General features: G+C 44.3%; 1 protein-coding gene across 1 annotated transcript in view; it reads right to left on the bottom strand.

The window, feature by feature from the left end:
• Window positions 1–27,081, bottom strand: part of LOC306939130 (matrix metalloproteinase-17-like) — a 114,348-nt gene that overhangs the window by 44,952 nt on the left and 42,315 nt on the right. Inside the window, exons 2-3 of the mRNA XM_079523630.1 lie at window positions 17,224–17,356; window positions 16,298–16,433 (exon numbers count right to left, since the gene is read on the bottom strand). Coding sequence (XP_079379756.1) covers window positions 16,298–16,433; window positions 17,224–17,356 — 269 coding nt within the window. The remainder of the gene's footprint in view (window positions 1–16,297; window positions 16,434–17,223; window positions 17,357–27,081) is intronic.

Below are 27,081 nucleotides of genomic sequence, written 5' to 3'. Positions count from 1 at the left end.
GTAGAGAAATGACAGAGTTACCATGTGGGGGTCCCCGGGGGTGGGGGGGGTTCCAGATATATACAGTTAATATGTGTGTGTGTGTGTTAGGTTTCGCACAGGTGGTGGAAAACAACCATGCTGTTTTCGTGCTCAGACCCACCCAGCCACCCAGCCACCCACCCACCCACATAGCTCCGTAAGGGAGTGGTTGCACCACTCAAACAATACAGAATGTAGCATAGTATGTAATAGTAGTATGTGGTTTGGGACCACAAACATTTTGCCAATCTTCTCTGCCAAAACGGCTACATGTACCTTGCAAATGGGGCACCATTTAAAAGGGAAATAAACAGAGGTTCTTGGACTTCATTAAGCGGGGTGACATTGAAGATGCTTTGGATGTATAGTGGTTAACTTGAGTGGTCAGCTGTTGGGTAAGGAATTGTGATGGGGACATTTTGCATTTGTTTAATTGTATGTAATGTGTTTTGTTTCTTGTATTCATGGACATATCCTGTTTTAGTTTTTGTGCTGCCATTTGGGTGTATGAAAAATATATGTGAAAAATTGTTTTAAGAATATGTCGTAAAGAAAAATCAATAAACATGTTTAAAAAAGGGGCAAACACACACACACACACACACACACACACACACACACACACACACACACACACACACACACACACACACACACACACACACACACACACACACACACACACACACACACACACACACACACACACACACACACACACACACACACACACACACACACACACACACACACACACACACACACAGCCCTGAAGCAACAACAAATCCCACAACGGGCCCATTAGGCTCAAGTGGATTACATTCGGATTTTGGGTACCAATTACCAAAACCAAACAACTCACTCAGCAAACATTGTGTCAATAGGAATAAAATATATAAGTTTGTCATAACAGTCAAAATCCAAATCTAATCCAGAGAGGGATTCAATGTTTTGAACTCTTGGGCCCAGTTGTTATAGGGAAACACTAACTAGAAATAATATAGTACGGTACGAGTGCTAAAAAACAAACACTACTGTTGAGAGCTTGTAGATCTGCTATTTTCAGCATGCAACCAAGTGTAAAATGACTGGATCTCTTGTCCACTAGCCCCTTCCTAACATTTTAGTTTAGTTTTTATTTGTTGACAAAATCGACGTCATCATAGCTTAGTTTTCATTTAGTTTTTGTCAGTGGAAAAAGGTAGTCGACGAACAATTTTCGCCTTAGTTTTAGTCGATGAAAACAACACTGCCTGAGATATGCAGACGGATGGACAGACGGCTGGACGGGCACCAGGAAACATAATGCCTCCGGCCACAGCTGTCGCCAGCGGAGGCATGGAAACTAATAGCTGATGTTGTTGTGGCAGAAACCTCTCATCTCAAAGATACTTTTACCATTTTATCATTTTAATGCTGAGAAGTGACAGTTTTGGACATGTGAGGTTTCCACCTGACAGATGAAATACAAGGATAGTGATGATGTGTACACACAAGAAAGATGAAATACAAGGATAGTGATGATGTGTACACACAAGAAAGATGAAATACAAGGATAGTGATGATGTGTACACACAAGAAAGATGAAATACAAGGATAGTGATGATGTGTACACACAAGAAAGATGAAATACAAGGATAGTGATGATGTGTACACACAAGAAAGATGAAATACAAGGATAGTGATGATGTGTACACACAAGAAAGATGAAATACAAGGATAGTGATGATGTGTACACACAAGAAAGATGAAATACAAGGATAGTGATGATGTGTACACACAAGAAAGATGAAATACAAGGATAGTGATGATGTGTACACACAAGAAAGATGAAATACAAGGATAGTGATGATGTGTACACACAAGAAAGATGAAATACAAGGATAGCGATGATGTGTACACACAAGAAAGATGAAATAGAAGGATAGTGATGATGTGTACACACAAGAAAGATGAAATACAAGGATAGTGATGATGTGTACACACAATAAAGATGAAATACAAGGATAGTGATGATGTGTACACACAATAAAGATGAAATACAAGGATAGCGATGATGTGTACACACAAGAAAGATGAAATACAAGGATAGTGATGATGTGTACACACAAGAAAAATGAAATACAAGGATAGTGATGATGTGTACACACAAGAAATATGAAATACAAGGATAGTGATGATGTGTACACACAAGAAAGATGAAATACAAGGATAGTGATGATGTGTACACACAAGAAAGATGAAATACAAGGATAGTGATGATGTGTACACACAAGAAAGATGAAATACAAGGATAGTGATGATGTGTACACACAAGAAAGGAGAACAAGTGAGCCGGCCGATTCTACTGACAGAACTGTAATTAAGAGCTGTGTAACGGACACGAGAGAGAGAGAGACACAGAGAGAGAGAGAGAGAGAGAGAGAGAGAGAGAGAGAGACAGAGACACAGAGAGAGAGAGAGAGAGAGAGAGAGAGAGAGAGAGAGAGAGAGAGAGAGAGAGAGAGCGAGAGAGAGACAGAGACACAGAGAGAGAGAGAGAGAGAGAGAGAGAGAGAGAGAGAGAGACAGAGAGAGAGAGAGAGAGACAGAGACACAGAGAGAGAGAGAGAGAGAGAGAGAGAGAGAGAGAGAGAGAGAGAGAGACAGAGAGAGAGAGAATAGAATTAATATAATGACAGGAAGGTATGCAGGGACATGCACACACAGACATCAAAGGGGGCTTCAGCCCCTGCCCTTTTCATCATAGCTTAGTTTAAGCTACAAGCTCCCAACGCGTTGCAGCTTGTGAACTTGTAGATCTGCTATTTTTGTCCAAAAGTGCCCTCTTACGGGATTTCTGCATGTCCCTGAATGTATGGATACGTGTAAGGGTTTCCCTCCTGGGATAGAGGTCATTAAGTGTACTTTTACATTATTACCATGGGAACCAGACATGGTCATCTGCAGGATTACAACAATCATAAAGTAACAATAGCCACCACCCGGGATCAGACCTGTGACCTATTCTGGATGTGATTTAAGGTCATTTTGGTCCATTAGTCAGCCAGACAGATGGATGATAAAGGCTGCTTCACTCCCATTTAACTTGTCCATGGCCATTCCTAGCAACACTGTGGGAGACTGTGCCTGTGCGTTTTTTTTGTTGACTGAAACTATGACTAAAAATGTTCGTTGACTACCTTTTTTAAGTGTCGAAAACGAAATAAAAATGAAATAGACACTAAGCTATGATGAGTGACTAAAACTATGACTACATATGTTGACAATTTTGTCAACAAACAAAAACTAGACAAATGGAGGGATTGGTGGATAACTAAGGTCGCCTTCACACCAGAAAGCTTTACTGCAATTAAAACGAATCCTGCTGCACATTGTCGGAAAGTGCGCTTCGTTTGGCAGGTGTGAAGCCTCATTCGAATCCTAATGCGCATATAAGAAAACGGGGGTTTTGCTTCGCTTCCAATCGCATTTGATTTCGATTCGGTGCAGGTGGGAATGCAATCCGCAGCAAATAAAGGAAATGAAGCTAAACACAGTTGGAGACGGAGAAGGGATTTTACGCAGCGCAAAGATGTCCCGTTTAACCGTGGATAGACGTGGGAAAATAAGGAGAGTAGGAGACTGAAGCCATCATTGAAATGTGACGAGTACATTAATCAATTGCTTAAGGAAACACATAAAAAACACTGTAGTGTACAGAATATTCAGTCTGTCTGACGGATAACGTGAGTGATCCTGCTGTCACTGTGTGGGGAGGGAGTGGGAACTTTCTTCATGTCGATAAACTTGTAAACGGAGGTCGGATTCATTTTGTGTTGCGGTCTGCGTGCACACACACACGCACGCACGTGTGCACACAAGAGTGAGAGAGAGAGACGGCTAGTCCCCGACACACGTTTTACGTCCTAACTATTACTCAAAGTATTATTTTAACACCATAGATTTCACTGTGTACTTTATGAATGGAACACATTGATGAAGTTCCCTGCTGCGTTTCCAATTGCTGCGGATGACAGCGCAGTGTGAAGGCAAACCGCAGCAAATTAGATATGCAAGAATCCCAACTTCTCCGCCCATTCGCATCGAGTCTACCGAAGTATTAGGTGAGAATGTGACCTAAGACAAGTCATTTTGTGCATGGCTGTGTGTGGGTGTCACGCTCCGACAATAGCCGAACTACAAGCTCACAACACGTCTGTGACACATTGTGAGCACACAGGCACGTGTGAGCACATGGGTGCACGCACGCACGCACGCACACACGCACACAGTATTCTCTAACAATCATTGTACTTTCTTCGTCCCTATTTGACATTTAATTAGATAGCACTGTCACCACCTCCCCCCCCCCCCCCCCACAATCACAACCACAATGACTCTCTGCCTGATGACTCAGGTGGAGAGAATTAGTATTATGGAGAGAGATTGACAAATCACAGAGGAGTGGAAAGAGGGAGGTTGAGAGAGAGAGAGAGAGAGAGAGAGAGAGAGAGAGAGAGAGAGAGAGAGAGAGAGAGAGAGAGAGAGAGAGAGAGAGAGAGAGAGTCAGCTGTTATGGCCTTGTCTGCCATAACAGCCGACTGCAGAAAATGTTAACACTGACTCAAAGTACCATTTAGAAAGATAGAAGAGAAAAAGGGGTCATCAACTTTGACATTTTACGGAGACCAAACAACGTCTTGCCTTGCACCAATGCTTAATTCATAATAATAACACGCACACATGCACGCACGCACGCACACACGCAGTAGATGAAGTTGGTTGTAATGTTCATGAATATGCTTGTCCCGTCGACATAAACAAATAAGAAATCACACCCGTGTGAAGTGAGGGGCGCTCTAATCAATTATTGACCTTATACCAACCTTGAAACATACCTTAGTTACGTCACCAAGAAGGTGGTCCCTTATTGGACAGACATTCCGACAGACATACAGACAGACATTCCGACAGACATACCGACAGCCGATTTGCATCATTGTCAATGGCATTTAATGTTTGTGTTAAGACAGAATCTACACTATAGCTGTTTTTTGGGTGGCGCTAGCGCATCTAAAAAATAAGTGAATGATGCTTCTACATTAAAGGGTTCCCGTTCTCTCCAAAACTATGTATCTCTGTTTCTATTTTTCTCCTCTCTCTCTCTCTCTCTCTCTCTCGAACGACACACTTGACTAATCTTCTCATAGAACAACAAACAGTGGTATTTAGGTAACAATTTAGGTTGCAAATCACCAAGAGGGTCTATTACAGAATGTCTGTCTGTCCAGAGATAATCGTGGTTGTGAAATCGCTGAACGGATCAGTGCCAAACTGTGTATGCACACTGCCAGAGTACAGGCTACAGAAGTACCGCCAACATTTTTTTTTTTATTGTTTATCTTATATATTTTGAAATGTTTTGGAACTCAAATGATATAATGGAAGTCAATGGGGCTGTGATCATGCCGTGCCCAAAGTCATAGATGCATCATAGACGACTGACACATGAAGTCTGAGATACACAGTGGAGGCCCAAACGTTTCTATGTGGATCCAGGTCCACAGAATGTCCTAGCTTTAGTAGTAGTTGTTCATTCAACCCATTTAGACCTGAGAACTGATTCTACAAATGTCCTAACAGTTTTCTGAAAAACCTGTGTTTCTATATCAGTGGTGCTCAACCTTTTTCATGTCAAGGACCCCCAGAATATGTCTCAAAATATGTTGTTCCAGGAACCTCCCATTTGAGTAAAAAAACGTTCATTGTGGGGCGCCCGCTGGCCAAGTGGTCCAGGCGCATGCGGCATATAGGCTTTGGCCTGACAGCGCGTTGCGTGTTCGAGTCCCGTTCAAAAATGAGCTTGTAGATATTTTTCAATAGCTAAAGTATAACATAATGCTTAAAACACCAAAAGGGGTTCCCGTGCTGAATGGGTTAAAGAAAACATGAAAAGACAATAGACTGCCACGAGTGCATACTTAGTTTAGGCTAGTCATTGGTTAGACATGGGTTAAGGTTAGGTTTAGGTGTGCTGCCCCGTGGGAGGTTAGGGTTAGGGTGAGGGTTTGAGATAGGTTGTAGTTGTAGGACTAATGACTGGTCTTCACGAGTGGGGGCCCGTTGATTTTTGGGGTCTTGCTGATTTTTGGGTGGAGCATGAATAAGACAAACATTCAAAGTCCATATAGACTTGGCTGCCGCATGACACCATGTCTGAAAGCCAGACGTTGGAGGGGCTAGTGCCCCTAAAAAAATTAATAAAAACTAGAAAAAGTGCCCTTCTGGGCACAGGTCTCCACCAGGAGGATAGGACTGTGTGAGATGTTTGGCAAAATGTTTAGGATTAATATAAACATGTTTTTGAGGCATTTTGTTCCAAAAATGTGTTTTGCAAAAATAAACCTGTTGGTGGCGCTATAACAGGCCAATGTGAAAAGGGTGGGATATATTCCTCAGCCTAGTAAGAAAATGTGTGAAAGATTTCACGTAAATTGCATGCTGCGTTCATGATTTGAGGCTTTTGTTCAAAACGGGGCAATCTTGCAAACTGTGAAAGCTAATTATAGCCAATTAGGATGGAATATGAAATATCGGACAGATCCGACTTGAGCACATGACCATAGAGATAGTGTGTAACGATTTGTGAGATTTTTGGACAGAATCTGGAGGAGTAATATCAAAAAATGTGTTTTACAAAAGTCGGCCTCCTGGTGGCACTATAAAAGGCAGATGCGGAAAATGCAGGTCAACGGTTTGTCCTTGGCCTCTAGGGAGTGTGCATGCAACGTTTCACGCAGATCGGTGCAGTTTTAGGTAAAAAATGTAAAAAGCTGCCCCATGGTGGCGCTATAACAGGCCGTTCTGGAAAATGTGCAAAGTTTGGCATCGACCGGGTTAACGGTGCCGGAGATTAGCTGGTAACAGACGGACGGAAGGACGGACACACACACGGACACACACACACACGGACGGAGTGCAAAACATACTCTCTCCCCATGCCTTCGGCCTGGTGGAGACAAAAATCACTCGTTTGAAGTGAGGGGCGCTCTTATCATCATACATCATCTCATCCTGCCAATCACAATTTGCGTCCTCACTTTTCCGTCTTCACTTTTATCTTCAATGTTTGTGTTTACAAGAAAGAAAAGCTTGGCATAGGAGGGGCTAGCAGCCCTCAAAAATACTTGAATTAACTGAGGATTCTAACTGAGGATTCTATTGTAAAACCTCATTTGCTCTCTCTCCAGAGTCCAGATATCTTCCCCTCTTCTTTCTCACATTCTCTGTGTGCCTTTAGTGATTCCATCTCAGCCACTTTTTTTTTCCTCGCCGAGAATGACACCTCCTGTCCATTTTCCTTTGTGCGATAACAACAATCAGTGACTCCAGGCTGGTGGTCTCGACTGCACCGGTCTGAGACCAGAGAGGAAGAAGACCTTTGTGAGACTTGACGAGCAAGACATCCACTCTCCACTGGCTCAGCCATTGTTTATCTATAATGAGAGCGCCCAATCTGTGTGTGGAAGTGTGGAAGTAATTTACTGCAGCTGCATGGGAAAATGCAGCGGTGGGCGAAGTACTCAAACCTACAGTACTTGAGTCAAAGTATAGATACTCTTGGTCAAAAATTGCTCAACTACAAGTGAAAGTTGCTCTGTCAAATGTGTACATGAGTTAAAGTACTTGAGTAGGCAACTTACTTTAAGTACAAATTAGGCTACAATTAATTTACTGTTTAATGTCAATGCAATGCTGTATTGAATTTTCCTAAATGTAAAAAAATATATAACTAGAAAAAGTGCCCTTCTGGGCACAGGTCTCCACCAGGAGGATAGGACTGTGTGAGATGTTTGGCAAAATGTTTAGGAGTAATATAAACAGGTTTTCTTCATTTTGTTGAGGAAATGCAGAGTGCCTGGTGGCACTATAATAGGCCAATGTGAAAAGGGTTTAATGGCAATTGGATGATTTGAGGCATTTTGTTCCAAAAATGTGTTTTGCAAAAATCAACCTGTTGGTGGCGCTATAACAGGCCAATGTGAAAAGGGTTCCTCAGCCTAGTAAGAAAATGTGTGAAAGATTTCACGTAAATTGCATGCTGCGTTCATGATTTGAGGCTTTTGTTCAAAACGGGGCAATCTTGCAAACTGTGAAAGCCAATTATAGCCAATTAGGATGGAATATGAAATATCGGACAGATCCGACTTGAGCACATGACCATAGAGATACTGTGTAACGATTTGTGAGATTTGGACAGAATCTGGAGGAGTAATATCCAAAAATGTGTTTTACAAAAGTCGGCCTCCTGGTGGCGCTATAAAAGGCAGATGCGGAAAATGCAGGTCAAAGATTTGTCCTTGGCCTCTAGGGAGTGTGCATGCAACGTTTCACACAGATTGGTGCAGTTTTAGGTAAAAAATGTGAAAAGCTGCCTCATGGTGGCGCTATAACAGGCCGTTCTGGAAAATGTGGGGCAGAGGTTCATCGTTGGCATCCAGGGAGTGTGTGTGCAAAGTTTGGCATCGACCGGGTTAACGGTGCCGGAGATTAGCTGTACACAGACGGACGGAAGGAAGGACGGACACACGGACGGAGTGCAAAACATACTCTCTCCCCATGCCTTCGGCCTGGTGGAGACAATAACTAGAAAAAGTGCCCTTCTGGGCACAGGTCTCCACCAGGAGGATAGGACTGTGTGTGATGTTTGGCAAAATGTTTAGGAGTAATATAAACATGTTTTTTTGTTTGTTTGTTTTTTGCAACAATTTTCTTAATTTTGTTGAGGAAATGCAGAGCCAGATCACTCATAGCATCTCTGAGGATATAATTCTGGATGAGCAGGACATGTGCAGCATTTTGAACGAAACATGCCACTCCTGAAAACTTTGGAAGGCAATGTTAGCCAATCAGTGTAGAATCTGAGAAATCCAACAGACTCGTCTTGATCACATGACTACAGAGATCGTGTGTACCGATTTGCGTGAGATTTGGATGAAATCTGTGCGACTAACATAAGCAATGTGTTTAGCAGAAATCGGCCTCATGGTGACGCTATAACCGGCAGATGTGGAGGGATGCAGGGAAAATGTTTTTCCATGGCCTCTAGGGAGTGTGCATACATAAGTTGTATACAGATTGATGCAGTCATAGCTAAAAACAGGAATTGGCCTGTTATAGCGCCACCATGAGGCTGATTTGGAAAATAATGAGTGGCATGTCGTCCTCGGCCTAGTGGAAATGTGCGTGTATAATTTTACTGTTTTTGTGATTTGTGGCATTTTGTTCGAAACGGACCATTCATGTGAGCTTTGGAAGCCAATCTTAGCCAATCAGGATAGAAGATGGGTAATGGTGCAGATCCATGTTGATCACATGACTATGGAGATAGTGTATACCGAATTGTGTGATGTATGGATAAAATGTGTACGGGTAATCTACAGAAATGTGTTTTGCCTAAATCGGCCTCATGGTGGCGCTATAACAGGCCGTTGAGGAATATGTGGGGCAGAGGTTCATCGTTGGCATCCATGGAGTGTGTGTGCACAGTTTGGCATGGATCGGGCCAACGGTGCCGGAGATTAGCGGATAACGGACGGACGGAAGAACGGACGGAAGGACGGACACACGGACGGAGTGCAAAACATACTCTCTCCCCATGCCTTCGGCCTGGTGGAGACAATAATAATAAAAATACAGTGGAGGGAAAAGTCTCCACCAAATATCCACTTAGTCTCATTTACGGTACTAAATGTACGGTTTTGTTTTTTTGCGGCTTCTGCCTTTATTTTATATTTTTTATAGAGGGACAGACAGTAGGGGGAGAGAGATGGGGGAGTGACATGCAGTAAAGGCCGCCGGGATCGGGAGTCGAACCCGCGGCACACTGCCAGACTGGATTACCAGCCAAGGTGCCTGGACCGCTGAGCCACGGCCCAGGTAAATGTACTGTTACTGTCCACCACTAGATACATAGAACTCTCATCCTCTTCTTCTTCCTCTCATACGTACTGTACCCTTCCTCCATCCTCTATTACTACACAGCCACAGTCAAATCCTAAACATGGACCCTTACCATAACGCACCGTTTTAAATCCACACTTTTTTTTTTTTTACTGCGTTTTTGCAATTACTCTCCTCACATTTTTAGAACCCATGCATCTGGTAATAAGCTGATTAGCCTGATGCAAAAGCCTCTGGCACGTCTGGCAGTCTGCTGGATGATAATGGGCTAACATGATTAGCCTGATGCTAACTAGTCGTGCAGTGTGTCTAAGATGTGTGTGTGTGTGTGTGTGTGTGTGCGTGCGCACGCGCCCGTGCGCGCGTGTGTGCGTGCATGCGTGCCGCATTGGCGTGCGTGCGTGCGTGCGTTGTGTTGCTGGTCCGGACATTGCAGACGAACTTGGGAGTTGCTGACTCTCTCTCCAGCAGACGCGGTGATGGGGTCTTGCCTCCCTCCCTCCTCTCTTCCTGTATCATGATCTGCTCGTTGGTATTGACATTGACATTGATGTTCTCCTGCATGGCACCGCTATTTCAGGTTGTTGGCATCTCTTCTGTTGGCCGTGTCTTCATTGTTGGCCATCAGTCCTATCACTCCCGTGGTCCGATCTGGTGTGTAGTCCCGGCCACATGCTATGCGAGTCACTGCCACACAGCCGTATCTCAGTCTTCTGGCTGTACTATTACAGTTGAGTTGCTGTGACCACTGTGCAGAGAACATAACAGGCTTTTCGTACCTGCCAACGACTTATCTGAGAAATAAGGAGATTTTGTGGTGGAGGGGCAAAGCCACTTTGTTTCCCCTCCGCTTTGTCTCCGGAGGCAAAGGCGATGTCTCGTGTACCTGTTAATCCACGGCTTCTGGTTTGATAACACCCAGTCCTTTATACACTTCTGGATGAATCCCATGACCGCGTATATGCGCACTCATCGACGCCATCATCATCCGATGACTCACGGTATATCTCCCAGTCCACATGATCAAAACACTCCTGACCTATTATAGAACGTCCATTCACACTCGCAAATTACGTCTCGAGGGAACCCATGACGGCATGTGTTGACTAGAGGGGACGTTACGTTACGATTCTCGGGGGTACGCGCAACGACACATGTTGACTAGAGGGGACATTACGTTATGATTCTCGGGGGTACGCGCAACGACACATGTTGACTAGAGGGGACATTACGTTATGATTCTCGGGGGTACGCGTAACGACACATGTTGACTAGAGGGGACGTTACGTTATGATTCTCGGGGGTACGCGTAACGACACATGTTGACTAGAGGGGACATTACGTTATGATTCTCGGGGGTACGCGCAACGACACATGTTGACTAGAGGGGACGTTACGTTACGATTGGGCGTGGCGACTCACCGACTGACGGCTTGCTCGGTGGTGCCTCTCGTGGCTCACGTCTGCTTTAGACAGTGCCAGCTGGGTTTTTTTGTGGAACGTCACGATTTTATGACTTGAGAACTGTACTTCCACATTCCAGTCAAACATTTGCCGTTTGGTCACGACTCACATTTGTCTCAAGAAGTCAGTATAGTACTATTTGGGTATGCTGTTCAATTGGTCAGACCAGCATGGGATCAGCCTCGCAGCAGGCTTGCTTCAACTTTTGCCTAAAGGAAGCAGGTTGTAGGAGTGATCTGATTTGCCAAACAGTCAGGCTTGAATCGATATATACTTCCTCTCTGTGTGTTGTTCACATTGATATGCAAAAAGTATTGGATAAGCTTGGTTGAAGAAACCATGAAGAACATGGCCTCGGGGTGTGTGTAGGGGGTGGCGGGCTGGCACACCGCCTCAGCAGCGCAGCACCCCAGCTCTTCTTCCTCGCCCGAGGTGACTCTTTTGACGCCTCCACGGTAAGGCCGCTGCGCTGAGTGGATTCTCTTTAGTTCATGCGAGCAGGGGGTCCCAGTGGGGAAAAACATTCAGGTTGTGCGTGTGTGCCACGCATGTGGGCGCATGTTAGTATTTAATGAACACAGCTATGCTTGCCAGCTAAAGCATGTACCTGTATGTGCGCATTCACAATGTGTTTGAAATGTACTGTGTTTTAGTGACTTCTACCGTAGAGGTCTAGGGTCCACTATGCCAAACGACCTCGTTGGTGAAGCGCTACAATCTTCACATCATTAATCCAAACATGCTTTATACACACACGTTTATCCCAGGGTTAAGCTAAGACCATATTATGTACAGTATGTTACACTGAAGGAAATTCTTGCTCTGATACTTATCTACTACAGATAATGCGTCACTTTGCTCTCAACTATACACTTTGACACAAAGCCATGCGGGGAAACGGGAATGCGGGAAGAGCCGTTCCATATTTCCATATCCGCATTTATTAGCAATTGTTTAGTTTTATTCTTCTTTTAAATTCCCTTCTACAACAATATACAATAATGTATATTTGCCTTTTCACAATTACGCAATGATGGACTGAAAAAGATGAAAATAACTATTTCAGAAAAATCTACAGAATGTATGATAATCTATGCATGCATGTTTTCCTGCAGCTGCTCTGGTGCCAGCTTGTGGTTGCAGTTTGTCCTCGTATTGACCATCATTCCTGATGTTCCCTCTGGCCCACTGGTAAATATCCATCTCAGTCAATAAAACAGCATGAGACTGTATTAGCTTCACTCATTCTCTTAGTCTCTCTCTCTCTCTCTCTCTGGGGTGGCAGTGGCTTATGTGATAAAGCGGCCGCCACGGAACCGATATAGGTTCCCGGTGCAATTCCCGCATGGCTCCGTATCAAAGTGTATACTTGACACTGAGAGCAAAACACTGAACCCCTAAAACTGCTCCTGACGAGCAGTTTGATGCCTTGCAGGGTTGATGGCTCCGCCACTGGTGTGTGAGAAAGGGTGAATGTACACATTGAAAAGCGCTTTAGTAACCACATGAAACCTACTGAAGCATCCCTATACTCAGGGGAGTGGGGGGATCTCTGTCTCTCTCTCTCTGTATACAGTGTGCGTGCGTGCGTGCGTGCGTGCGTGCGTGCGTGCGTGCGTGCGTGCGTGCGTGCGTGCGTGCGTGCAGGTGTGGGTGCAGGTGTGGGACCTGTGGTCTTGAATCTTTACTGCTTCACTCCTGCTTAGCCCTGTCATTCCCTGTGGTGTATGCTATCCTAATAAAGGCAGAAGTGTTATACAACCATCAAACCATCACAACAATCTTCCAAATGTTATATGAGAACTGCTGAGGAAACAATAAAAATAAAGCAATATGCCCCAAGAGGCCGTGCGACGTGCATGGTTCACAGTGATTTCAGAACAGCTAAAGGCTGTTGTTGGGCACGACGCAGAGTGCCTACAAGCCCCTTAGCTCTTCTGAAATCACAGATAAACCATGGGGCCTTGCGTGTCTTATTGCCTTTATTAAACGGTTACCAAAATGGCAACATAAAAATCCCCAAAACCATGCTCCAGTTAAAACAGTGTTGTAAATAACAATGTTTCTACGATAATAATAATTTCTACAAGAAAGTTTGTCCCCGAACGCCTGCACAAACAAGGAATATCTGCCTTGTTTCAGAGTCATTTCAAATGTAATGTATTTGTTGTAAAACCTGGCACATATACTGTACGCAGGATGCCGAGGGAACCGAAATGAGTGCCACTCTTCCTCTGCCAACTGAGGGGAAACAAAAACGTGTAACACCAGAACTATCCATTTAATTTTCCTCTGTGTTCCATGGGAGAGCGCTGATATAAAACAGGTATTACATCAATGAAATGAAAAAACACACAGGACTAAAAATTCTATCATCAACTACCCCCCCCCCCCCCCCCCCCCCCACCACACACACACACCCAAATAAGGGGCCCAACATGGACAGAACATCAACATGTTGCTACGGAGTTTTCAGTGACACCATATGGCGATCTTTCTGGGTTTGAAGTCAACACACATTCCACAGGAGTTTATCATAAAGTTACAATAAATACACCATCTGTGTGTCTGGCAGTGGGCTCCAGGGTGAATAAATTGATGTCCTTCCTTTTGCAGTTTTGTTAAATATAAAGGTGGCTTCCTGCGATCTGAGCAGACAGGCTGCACAGACGGCGGTGAAGGGCTGACAGGAGCAAGCTGTTTGACTGGCACCGGTACACAAGTGAGACAGCAACAGAGGAGAGAGAGGAGAGCGGAGGGGAGGGGAGGGGAGGGGAGGGGAGAGGAGAGACAGAAGCCAGGACTGACATAATGTCTGCTGCTGCATGCAGCTTGTTAGCCACCTACGCCACCACCAAGGTGTTTTATATCCGACACTGTTGAGGAAGTGCACGAGAGTTTCACTTTCCATAATGCCGCTATACAAACTATTGTTTGCGTCTGTGACAATAAATGTGAGAGGCATGTTTGTGTGTGGGTACAAAGAAGATAAATGTTATAAAGCATGAAGCCATATTGGTGCATGAGAGACAGCATCTGTCTCTCATGCACGCACATACAATTCGCCAAGTATCTATCTCTCATTCTCTGTCTCTCGCGCGCACACACACACACACACACGCGCACACGCACACGCACACGCACACGCACACACACACACAGTGGTGTCTTTCCACCAACCAGACTACAGCAGCTCTAGCTCCCATTCCTCACTCTCCTGTCTGCTGTGCAGTAGCTGGTTCAGGCTCATAACGTGTGTAAATCAGCATGGAGACCGAGCATCTGTTTGGCTCTCTCCTTCCATATTTAACCCTATCCTGTGACAGATGTTCCATGCTGCTGGGCTAACACGGATCCATTACGGAATGACTGAGTGACGATGCCTTTGCTCTAGTGCTGACTTTGTTGACTATGACGACGAATGTTTCGTCGACTGCCTTTTTTCACAGACGAAAACTAAATCAAAATTAAACTAGAAAAAGTGCCCTTCTGGGCACAGGTCTCCACCAGGATGATAGGAGTGTGTGTGTGATGTTTGGCAAAATGTTTAGGAACAATATGTGTGTGCGTGTGTGTGTGTGTGTGTGTGTGTGTGTGTGTGTGTGTGTGTGTGTGTGTGTGTGTGTGTGTGTGTGTGTGTGTGTGAGTGAGAGAGTGACACTTCTTGGCCTGTTGTAGCGCCACCATGAGGCTGATTTGAAAACTGTCAAGTGGCATTTCTTCCAAAGCCTAGTGGGAATATGCATGCACAGTTTCACCACAATCGGACGCTGCGTTGAGTAGTTGTGGCGATTTGTACAAAACAGGTACAAAGCGGGCTACTCCTGAAAAGTTTAGAAGCCAATTGTAGCCAATGAGGGTGGATTATGAGAAATCAAACAAACCCTTCTTGATCACATGACTATGGAGAGCATGTGTACCGATTTGCGTGAAATTTGGATAAAATCTGAAGGAGTAATATTAGAAAATGTGTTTTACCTATGTCGGCCTCCTGGTGGCGCTATAAAGAGCAGATGTGGAAAAATTCCAGGCAAAAGGTTTTTTCTTGGCCTCTAGGGAGTTGGCATACAAAGTTATCCACAGATCCGTGCAGTTAGAGGTAAAACACTTTTTGGCCAGTTATAGCGCCACCATGAGGCTGAGTTGAAAATGTTCATGTGGCATTTCTTCCTCTGCCTAGTGGGAACGTGCGTGCACAATTTTACGGAAATCACACGATGTGTTCATGATTTGCAGCATTTTGTTTGAAACTGAGCACTCCTGCGAACTTTGGAAGCCAATCTTAGCCAATCAGGATGGAGTCTGAGAAATCTGAAAGACCCGTTTCGTTGAATGGCTCTAGAGAGACTGTGTACCAATTTGCGTGTTTGGACAAAATCTGTAGGTGTACTGTCCAAAAACTTGTTTTGCACAAAGCGGCCTCCTGGTGGCGCTATAACAGGCCGTTCTGGAAATTTTGGGGCAGAGGTTCATCATTGGCATCCAGGGAGTGTGTGTGCAAAATTTGGCATCGACCGGGTTAACGGTGCCGGAGATTAGCTGTTCACAGACGGAAGGACGGACACACACACGGACGGACGGACGGACGGACGGACGGACGGACGGAGTGCAAAACATACTCTCTCCCCCCATGCCTTCGGCCTGGTGGAGACAATAAAGACTAAGCTAGGTTAACTAAAAGTAAGACTATAAATATGTTTTTTGTCAACAAATAAAAACTAGGCTCAAATGTTAGGGAGGGACTATTGGAGAAGAGATCGAGTAGAACTAAAAGACAATTCATTGTATGCTTGGTTGCATGCTGAAACCTATTGGTATCATTTCTTTTTTTCCACACTGAATTGAACTATATTTAACCATGGTTTACCTCCAAGAGAGATGTCTTTTAGCCCATTTGTTCTGGGGAGTGGGACTTCGCCTCCTGCGGCCTCTCGCCACCTCGGTCTCGGACACATCAGGCAGGGAACACCTGGGGGTACTCATCAGGCCCAGGGTAGGTTGGTCTGGAAAGGAGCAGAACAGCAAGGTGTAACTTTCAGCCATGGTCTGCACAATATGAACAAACTGATCAATGTGATCAATAACATTAGTACCCTCGGAAACCCAGACGTTTTTATTTCCAGGGAGAAAAAAAAAAGTCTGGGACCAAGTCCACTTCAATTCAGCATAGAGTAGCGCAAACGTCGATCACTCTCTGCTGATTTCTGATCGTCTGCACCTTTGTTAAATTGACGCACACACGCACACGTACACACACACACACTCCTCTCTCTCTCTGTCGCTCTAATTAATTAGTCTCATGTCACGCAGCTGCGGATCCTGCCGGGAGCTGCCTATGCCATAGAAAGCATAGGTGGACCCCAGGCTATAACATTAGAGACCCACATTAAAAAGCTGACATACAATTAAAACTGATTCTGTTCTCACAGTTCTCCCCAGAATAGGCATGCTGGGGGGTGTACAGGCTTTAGATCCGTCATACTATTGGTCCGACTGTCATTAAACCGACACCCTACCCAAAACGTAACCGCAAGCACGGCGCAACGCATGTCGGACCAGCGCATTGTCGGGAGCGACGGGTGATTTCCACATGTCGCACCTTTGGTGTGTCGGATCTGCGTGTGCATCCCACGCTGGCGTTCAGAATCCTTGGAATTAATGTATCCATTTGTAACTAAATTTTGTAACTCGGATACAATTACCGGTCCTCTTCAGAGTTAAACCAACAGGAGGATTTTACTGTGCACATTTAATCACATACCTCCCAACCCACCCAGACACCCAGTGACATACCTAAGATACCAGTCTCCTGCAGGCCTCCAAACCTCTGCATGGCTTTGATGGCCTCGGTCAGAGCCTCCTTGGTCTGAAGCTGGCCATTCACTGGGTCAGACGGGGGGAGGTAACCAAACTTGCTCAGCCAATCCTGGAAGAGAAACAATTGACACACGAGTGTGTTAAACTGTCATTCCACTCATTTCAAGGGTTTCGGGTATTCCAAGTATTCTACACAGTAATATCCGGAGTGTTAATTTAACTCCGAGAGTGTATGTACAGTTTGTACACGCAACCAAATCTACACCCTCCGGCGGGTTACAAAAGCACAAACTGATCCTGAGGCATGCATTTCAAAGCACAGAGAATGAATTACACCTGCTTGACATTTATCCCATTTAGCCTGCTGTTTATCCGACAGTTATGCGCGGTGTGTGTGTGTGTGTGTGTGTGTACAGTAGGTGTGTCTGTGTGGGTGTGTTTGCATGTGTGCAAGCTTGTTTGTACAAATTAAGACGTTTGGCTGATGAATATTTATGGAAAGATAATTAGATTTCCCTTTCATAATCACTATTGATTTGACAGTGTCTTTCTTTTAGTCTCTTTTTGTCTATTAATCCAGATACGCGATGCACAGCGCGCACACACACACACACACACACACACACACACACACACACACACACACACACACACACACACACACACACACACACACACACACACACACACACACACACACACACACACACACACACACACACACACACACACACACACACACACAAAAGTTCAAGTTCAAGTTGAATCAATTTCAGATTCATATACCAACCTACTGAGGAGACAATGCATGAGAACGGCAACTGTAAAAAATGATAAATCAGACCAATCTGAAGTGAGTGGTGCAACTGCGCCCCCTGTTGGTACCCTAAACATACATAGGGACACAGGGATGCAGGGACACAGGGACACCACCAGGGACGGACAAAGCTGGGCATTGGAGTGGCTGCACCCTATGGTTGCACCACTCAAAAAGTCACTTCTATGGGTTGATTCTTGCCGACACGATTGATAAGACCGTTTTATAATTAAAGCTAAGCTCGCTGCACATTAATAACACACATACAGGCTACATGTAGCCCAGCCTTGCTGAGTCTGCTGCTTTGCTAAGCCTTTTAATCAAAGTTGCTGTTTTTCTCACACTGCTGGCATTCTCTGTGGTGTTGTTTGTGTGTATAACCCTGAGCGGTGAGCACAGGTATAGGTACAGCATGCTACTATAAAGAGGAAAGCACAGGTATAGGTACAGCATGCTACTATGAAGAGGACTGAGCGGTGAGCACAGGTATAGGTACAGCATGCTACTATAAAGAGGACTGAGCGGTGAGCACAGGTATAGGTACAGCATGCTACTATAAAGAGGAATGAGCACAGGTATAGGTACAGCATGCTACTATAAAGAGGACTGAGCACAGGTATAGGTACAGCATGCTACTATAAAGAGGACTGAGCGGTGAGCACAGGTATAGGTACAGCATGCTACTATAAAGAGGTGAGCACAGGTATAGGTACAGCATGCTACTATAAAGAGGTGAGCACAGGTATAGGTACAGCATGCTACTATAAAGAGGTGAGCACAGGTATAGGTACAGCATGCTACTATAAAGAGGAAAGCACAATATTGGAATTAAACCTGCCACTTCTCCTGTGAGCCACTCCCCCCCCCCCCCCCATCTCCAACCACAGCGGTCTTAATTGAGTGAGAGTTCACAGAAATGCTTATAAAGAGCCTATAAGTTTGGGAAAAGGGAAGAATGCGCTTTCTCACTCCTTGCATATACAGTACATAGGTCAATGTCAGTGTGCAATTTGAAATCTATTGGTCAACCCACTAAGGAGAAAAATTCTCCTTAGAAAAATTCTCTCTCACTCTGCTGTGGATTTCCACCCACAGCAGAGTGAGAGTTCACAGAAATGCTAATAATCAGGTGAAGAATGCTCAATGTTTCCTACATTTTTTCCTAAAAGATTGTATTAGCAGGAATTTCAGTCTCTCGTTCTCCTGCTCTGCTCCTCGTCTGTTCAGTTCCACAACAGCTGAACCTGCCCTCCTTCCAGATCAGGTGGCCAGTCAGACGTGGTTGACTTTAAATGGGTTTTTGATCAGCACTGAAAGGTGAGTGACTCGGATCGATGGTAAGGAACCCCTCCTCCACCATCAACAGTGGAAGAATTCCATTAGCTAAATTACCGTAACATTCCGGTACCTGATATGGGCTTGTCCGACCATGGCACAGTTGGCCCATTCCGGTGTATGGGAGGAGAAAACCCTTAAGCCAATTTTAATAGGATAAAAATCGTAACCTTAAAAAAAGCTTTCCCAATCCCAGTGTCATGGTTTACCTCACAAAATGTATTCCCATATGCAGCTATGTACAGGAGCTGCATATGGGAATACCGGTGTGCACATTGCATGCATGGATACACATGGAAGAGAGATGGGCTTGAAGCTCTGTGTTTGAGTACATCTGAGCTGTGTACCTAAGCAGGGCCGACCCCGTTTTCACATTCCATTTGCAAACCATCACTGCTGGTTACAGCTAGAAGCTAGCATGGACCCTAGCCAGTTTTAATTCAATAATACAAAAGATCTAATAGCTTTATTGCTTGCGCTATTAAACAGGAGTCAGCACCCACATGTTTTGCGGAATGAGTTTGGGTGCCGGCAATTAAGCCATTGGTTGCTCGAAATGTCCTTTAGTGCATGAAAAAGGGTTTATCATCATTTATGTATGTACAGCATCTCTAGCTAATTTCCCTACTGTACATCTCATTTATACAATATCAACAGGAAGAAGAAAATATATTGGGAGAGACGCGTGGGGGCGGGGGGATGTCAACCAGGAAACATTGATTTTAGAGCAAGATGTCACCAGGAGTAATGGTAACAAGGGGAAACGTGAAATGGAAAAAGTGGAAAGATTGCAGTAATGTCAGTTGATTCAGAGGTCTGACAACAACAACAACAACAACAACGACATCAGCAATTCATTCCGCTGACAGGGCAAAGTAAGGCCAAAACCATTGGAATTCTCCGAAGGGTTCTCGTTCAGGCAGAATGGAAGGTAAGCGACTGTGGTAAGGGTAACGGTCCATAGACAAGAATCATTGCACAGAATGCCAGTATTATTGACCTCAACAACTGTAATTCTTGGCAGTGTTGGGTGTAACTAGAAAATAACGTCATTATATAACGGGAATACTTTTTTGGGAGTAACCTAACAAGTCCGTTACCTAGTTACCTTTTCCAAAAACAATGCCGTTACTACTAGTTACATTTAAGACCTGTCGCAGTGTTGAGAGGAGACGGATAGTTTTTCCTTTAGTAAGGCTGTGGAAGTATTCTTCACCCTATTTTTGGATTTATTGGGGAAAGGGAAGAGATCATCAATGTCAATGCAGCAGCTCCACAGTCCACAACACATTGTAGGATGCATTATTATTTTTTCCTCGAGGGCGGGTTTTACGGTAATTGTCGATGCAAAAAACCACGCAAAAAAGTTACTTTTCTCAGAAGGTAACCATGTAACGTAACGGCGGTGTGGTATGTCTCTCACATGCACACACGCTCCACATTGTAATTAGCAGGCAACAGTGCAACTCTCTCTCCCTCTCTCTCTGTTTCTAGCTCAACAGCGCCACTTTGGCACCTGTTGGTACCCTAAACATAGGGACATACAGACAAAGGGAGGGAAGGACATGCCATTACAAGAGGCTCAGTGTGCTCACTAAGCAGTACCTGGTGATACCGGCTACCTCGGTTCAAGCCCAGAGTTTTCCCATTGTGGGGCAGACGATGAACAAACAGCCTCTGTACACTACGCTCCTATCACCTGAACGTGTGGGAATGATTGCTCCTTCATAAGAACTACAAATACTGCATTGAAGAACTGATATTTTATCATCTTTCTTGTGTGACAGAAGTGCCAACATTCAGATACTGTATGCTGAATATGTTTAATCTGGTTCCCAGAGTTGTCACCCGAGTGTGTCTGTTCTTCTCACCTCACCAAACCAAACAGAATAAACAAACAGGTTTTGGCTCTAGCATTCAATGCGACTCACACAACAAGTCAAGTGTGAGAATGGCCTCTCACCATGCAATTATGTCTGAAGGCGTGCTGTGAGAAAGCTGTCATGTTGTGAGAAAGTACTGTTTGATGTATGCCCAAGGACATCATTCACAGCTGCCTGGTAGATTTTTGAGGTCTCCCCCCCCCAAAAAAAAAATACATATATTTTTGTACATATAAATGCAAATGAAACTTGAAACTGTTTGTGTGTATGTGAGCGTGGGTGTTGTGCAATCTACTTACTTGCTTACTCTGTGTGCACACACAGTAAAGTCAGAGTTCTGCACAGGAATAGCAAACCATGTAATTTATCTAACTGTCAGACTCACACTGATAGCAACGCAGTGACTGTCACTGTGTGTGTGTGTGTGTGTGTGTGTGTGTGTGTGTGTGTGTGTGTGTGTGTGTGTGTGTGTGTGTGTGTGTGTGTGTGTGTGTGTGTGTGTGTGTGCGCGCAAGCGTGTGTGCGCGAGCGTGTGTGCGTGTTTTGTTATTACAAAACCTGAGACCTACCAAACATTAAACACCCGAAGCCAGAGAGGAACAAGAGAAAGAAACAAGAGGAATAATATAGAAACAAGAGCAACGAAAGTGAAACAAGAGAAACTCCATCAAAGAATAAGCTGTGAATTCCATGGGGAGTTGTATTCAGTTAGCATGGTTAGCGGTTGTTTTTGCACTTTACTTTACATTGTCTGCATGCTGCTTTCACTTTTTAAGGGAGAGAGAAGAGAGTGAAAAGAAGCTTTGTAGTGTGCCATTTTGTTTTGTGTTGTATTGTCTGTTATGTATTGTGCTTTTTAAATTGGGGACTGCTCGGATTATTGTGGCTGCAAACCCAATTTTCCCTAGTGGAACAATAAAGCTGAACCTTGAACCTTGAAACAACAGAGTGAAACAAACAGGCAAAAGAAGACAATAGCAGCATATTCAATCATATCCTCTTGAAAATATTGAAAGCCCTCCTGTTTATGTCCCTAAAACAGTTTTCAGGGAACACACAAACATCAAGCGTCATTACGACCATTGATTTTTGTTTGCATTGTGTAGAATAGATTGTGAAGAAAAAAGATTATTCATCTCCGGCAGCGGGCAGGTGGGTGCGTAAGGTGACCGCGCCAGTTTCCCAGAACTGCGCCCGCTTGTCGGGGCGGCCTACATTATTGGGTGTGTCAATCGCTCCTTGTCTTAATCGCTCCTTTTAATTATGTTTAGGACACAAGAAACACTTTCGTATTTCAAATGCCTGATGACTCATCTGATGACTCATCAGGCATTGGTGTCAGTAAGACAGCCCTCCCCCTCTCCACAAGATGGAGAGGCCATTATGGTACAAATTTCAAATTGTGCTATACTGTCTACTACAAATACTATTAACATTGAGTGACTACAGTTTCTTCCAGTGGTGAAATGTCCCTTTAAGACCTGTCGTGTCTTTCTTTTTTGTTTCTCTCTTCTGTTTGTTTACCCTGTTTGTTTTATGTCCCCCCCCCCCCCTGACGTCAAGTCTGATTGACGTCTAAAAGATAAGCACAATAAGCCATTGGCTTCAGCCTCAACCTTTTTGGTCTCTACGAAAATGTTGTAAAAAAATGATGAAATAAATACATTCATTGAACTGAACTGAACTGAACTGAACTGAACTGAACTGAACTGAACTTTAACACCACGTAAACCCACTTCTTGACAGAGGTCGTTCAGGGGCCAATACTTGGTCCACTCCTCTATACCAAATCTCTGCACGGACTATAGCCGATGTACAAGCTCACATCTGCAACAAGATGTTTGCCTACATGCCCAGAATAAGGACGCTATAGGGTTTAAGACTGGTTAAGCTGGTAGATCTGTTTTTTTTTTCTCCAAGCGACACCCTTGGATGCACATACTGTACACGTACCTGCATTACACACTTGTTAAATTGTACATTTGGCCAGTAGAATCTCATTGGCCACGTTGGACATCATTTTTTTTTTTAAAGGTTAGTGGAATGTTTTCCAGTTCCACAAACCTGTGTGTGTGTGTGTGTGTGTGTGTGTGTGTGTGTGTGTGTGTGTGTGTGTGTGCGCGCGCGTGCGTGTGTGTGTGTGTGTGTGAGTGACAGACAGAGACATGGAGAAAGACGCAGACAGGGATGGAGAGAGAGATAAAAGATCTTAGACTGACTGCTGGCAAACAGAGTAGGAAGATCCTATCAGTCTGCAGGGAGTCTTTGTGTCCTGCTTTTTAGCACAGTCGCGCACGCACGCACGCACGCACGCACGCACACTAAACGCTATACAACAACTTCACTTTGTGGCGAAGTTGTTGTATGGCCGGTTGACCGGTATGGGTTAGTAGTCAGACAACGCGACCAACGCGACGTCGCCAATGGCTGACAACAACGTCAATATGTCTATACTGGCCAGTGGCGTGCACAGATAGACACTAGGGGGTGCTAGAGCACCCCCTGCCCTTTTAGCAATGTGCCCTTTAAAAAAAACACTTTTTTTTCTTATTTTGTACAGTTACACTGTACAGTATGTGGACCATGGTAACATTGATCAATTATTGATAAAAAGCTTCTAATATATTATTTAGGCCCCACAATCTATAAATCTCACACTATTAAGGCAACCGGCCGGTTCCACGCGCTGCACAAAGTGCCCTTTTTTTCCACTTGAGCACCTGCCCCTCTAAATGTCTGTGCACGCCACTGATACTGGCTCCATTGCTTGGCCTTGATAAGGGCTGATGACTGCAATTAAATTAAATTAAATCCGAAACCGCTATCACCTAGACCTATATGTTCTGTGTGTTTTGTTCTTTCTCCACCTTGAAACTGCAACAAGTATTTCACCAACTTTTGTATCCACTTAAACCACAGCCACCATCCTTATTCTGAGGAAAGCTTTGGCAGAAAATAACAGATCTACAAGCCCGCAATATTACGACGCATTGTGAGCTCGTAGATCGGTGTTTAATGTAGAAAACAGAAAAGTAACTAGTAAAGAGCCCTGAGGGACTCAGCCAACCAAGTGGGTTTAAGTGGGTAATCTTGTAAACATGTGATGTGGCAATAAATGTCCAGACCGACCGTCTATCATTTCCACTTTCCACTCAAACACAGATTCAGACAGTGCTGCACAGAATGTAAAAAAACATGGACAAAGTGACTATTGGTTTCTCCAGACCGTAAATATACATTTTGTAATATTTTTCAGCGATTTCAAATCTGCCATCTTTCTATATCCAGTCTGAAATGCAAACGGAAATTAATGCTATTGGCTGCAACCGCAGCCGTTTATGGGAAAGGTTTACTAAAGTAATAAAACCAAGTGTAAAGTTTGCCCCCAAACCTCATTGAGATACATTGAGATTATAACAGGAAAAAGATTTGCCCCGGTGTTGGTTGGGGGGAGAATCTCCGGCCCGGGCCGAACATTTATTTATTTATTAATTAATTAATTTGATAAATTTGGATTAATTCATTACGATTGCACTCAAAATAGAAGAGGAGTCAGATGAGAGAAGTTTCATGACACACATCTTTTGATTTTAGATTATTCTGTTCTCAAATCTTCTATTAACGTCTCTAGGTGTTCTGTCATGGCCATTTCAGCACAGCTTGAGGACTTATTTCAACCGATTGCCTGTAGTATAATGTTAAATATTTCACTCCACTTTTTTTCTTGGCTTGTCTTGGCATGGTGCCAGAGGTTTTAGGCATGGTGCGGCACCGGGGGGAAAAAAGGTTCTGCAGGAACCCCACCATTCTGAAAGAACCTGGAAGTGAGCTTCAATTCCAGCGCGGGGGTTTTGCCCTTAGAGTATATATGAATAGAGACGGCACCCGGATGAAACCCTGAGGCGAAATGGACATAGTGGCCGAATTTGATATTGCAGCGTGGGCCCAAACACATGAACGCGCTGGTCCATTGACTATCATTGTGCACGTTCACGATGACACGTGAACGCTGAATGCCTGCAATGATAGTCAGCGGCAGCGCGTTCATGTGTTTGGGCCCAATCCATCCCAGAATGCAATCTGTGCCTACCCAGAATGCACAGTGAAATCGCCTCATACGCTTTTGAGCAACTTAATGCAAGTGGATGGGAGGAGAACTCGGGTGCCGTCTCTATTCATATATACTCTAAGGTTTTGCCCCCTTGGTGCTGTAGCAGAACCACAGGGACTACCAATAATATGCCAACGGTATAGTCAAATGTGTTACTACCATACATCATTCATCTAGGCCTGGTTTAGATTAAATGCATAGACTGCACAATAATCTACATTTTCCAGGTTGCATTTGTACTTTGAAAATAGTCAAATAGAAAGAAAAAAAAACTCAACTTAATCTCATCCATGTTGTAATGGACGCTAAATTAGAGTAACTCGTATATTTTATATATTAAATCAGAACTGAGAAACAGAGCTCCTATGGAAATTAATATCGAATAGAATATGGGTTTATCTTTTTCTATAAGACTATTACAAGCCTGTAATATTACTCATACTGTGCCTGGGAGTGGAATGATTATTACAATTATAATTTAGGCATTTATCAGAGCGACTTACAAAGTGCAAGGTCAGAGAAAGTGCCATGAACCCCTTGTCAAACAACCAGGGTGAGCAGAATTGATGCCACAGCAGACAGTATGCTGTTATAGTGACTTCATGCCAGCATTTCATTATGTTTCATCATGGAATGCCCAATAGATCAGGGGTTCTCAAACCGCTTGTACGTATCCACAATACAAGCGGTTTGGCCGCTTGTATCCGCAATCTTGTTCTTTCGGTCATGACCAGGTAGGAATGAATATGGAGTCAGTATATCGAGAGCTTTGCCTTCTGACTCAGCTCTCTTTTTGTACCAACAATGCAATATAGTGACCGCAATACCCACCTGCTGCTCCTGCACTGAACTTTCCCCACAGACCACTAGATGGCGCTGTTGGATCAGAGCATCACGGTTTTCAGGCCGCACGACCCCATTTGAAGTGCGTGAATTTCGTTTTGTGTCCGAGCATAGGCATGGTAACGCCCCGCATGCCTGTGATTGGCCTACCGACACTGTCCTCCGAGACGATGACGCCAAGAGAAATTAAACATTGTAAACCCTTATCTCGTCCGATCTCATCCTAGGTGATCTGTGCAGGGAAGGAGTTAATAGCATCTGCTGAATGGATAAATTGTTTACGTATATCACACACACACACACACACACACACACACACACACACACACACACACACACACACACACACACACACACACACACACACACACACACACACACACACACACACACACACACACACAGTATGTTGTGAGATGCCACAGATTACCAATGATACCACACACCGCATCCAAACCTGTGCCCTAATTGTTAGCATGCAGAGGAGATGCACCGGGGGATCTCAGACAGAAATAAGCACAGCAGACAGAATGAGGGCAGGAGAGAGAAAGGGGGAGATTGGTTAGTGGCTATAACAGGATGATTAGGTCATACACGCAGCACATCAATACTCACACAGGTGAGACAGCAGCATAAACCAGTGTGATCCAATCGATAACACGACGACACGCACATCAGCATTCTGAACCAGTGCAGAAGGCGTGTGAAGGGCTAAGGGTTGTGGAGAACTTGTCACAGAGACACTTGTGTCTGTGACCTTAACCACCACTACAAAACACGGCCTAGCAACTTTACCCTTGAAGACTCGAGGCCGGTTGTCTTCTAAACAGTTTTCTGGAGAAAAT

Source organism: Electrona antarctica (assembly GCF_951216825.1).
Source record: "Electrona antarctica genome assembly, chromosome: 16".
Classification (NCBI taxonomy): Eukaryota; Metazoa; Chordata; class Actinopteri; order Myctophiformes; family Myctophidae; genus Electrona; species Electrona antarctica.
The sequence above is the reverse complement of the archived record's forward strand: the minus strand, read 5'-3'. Positions and strand labels throughout refer to the sequence as shown.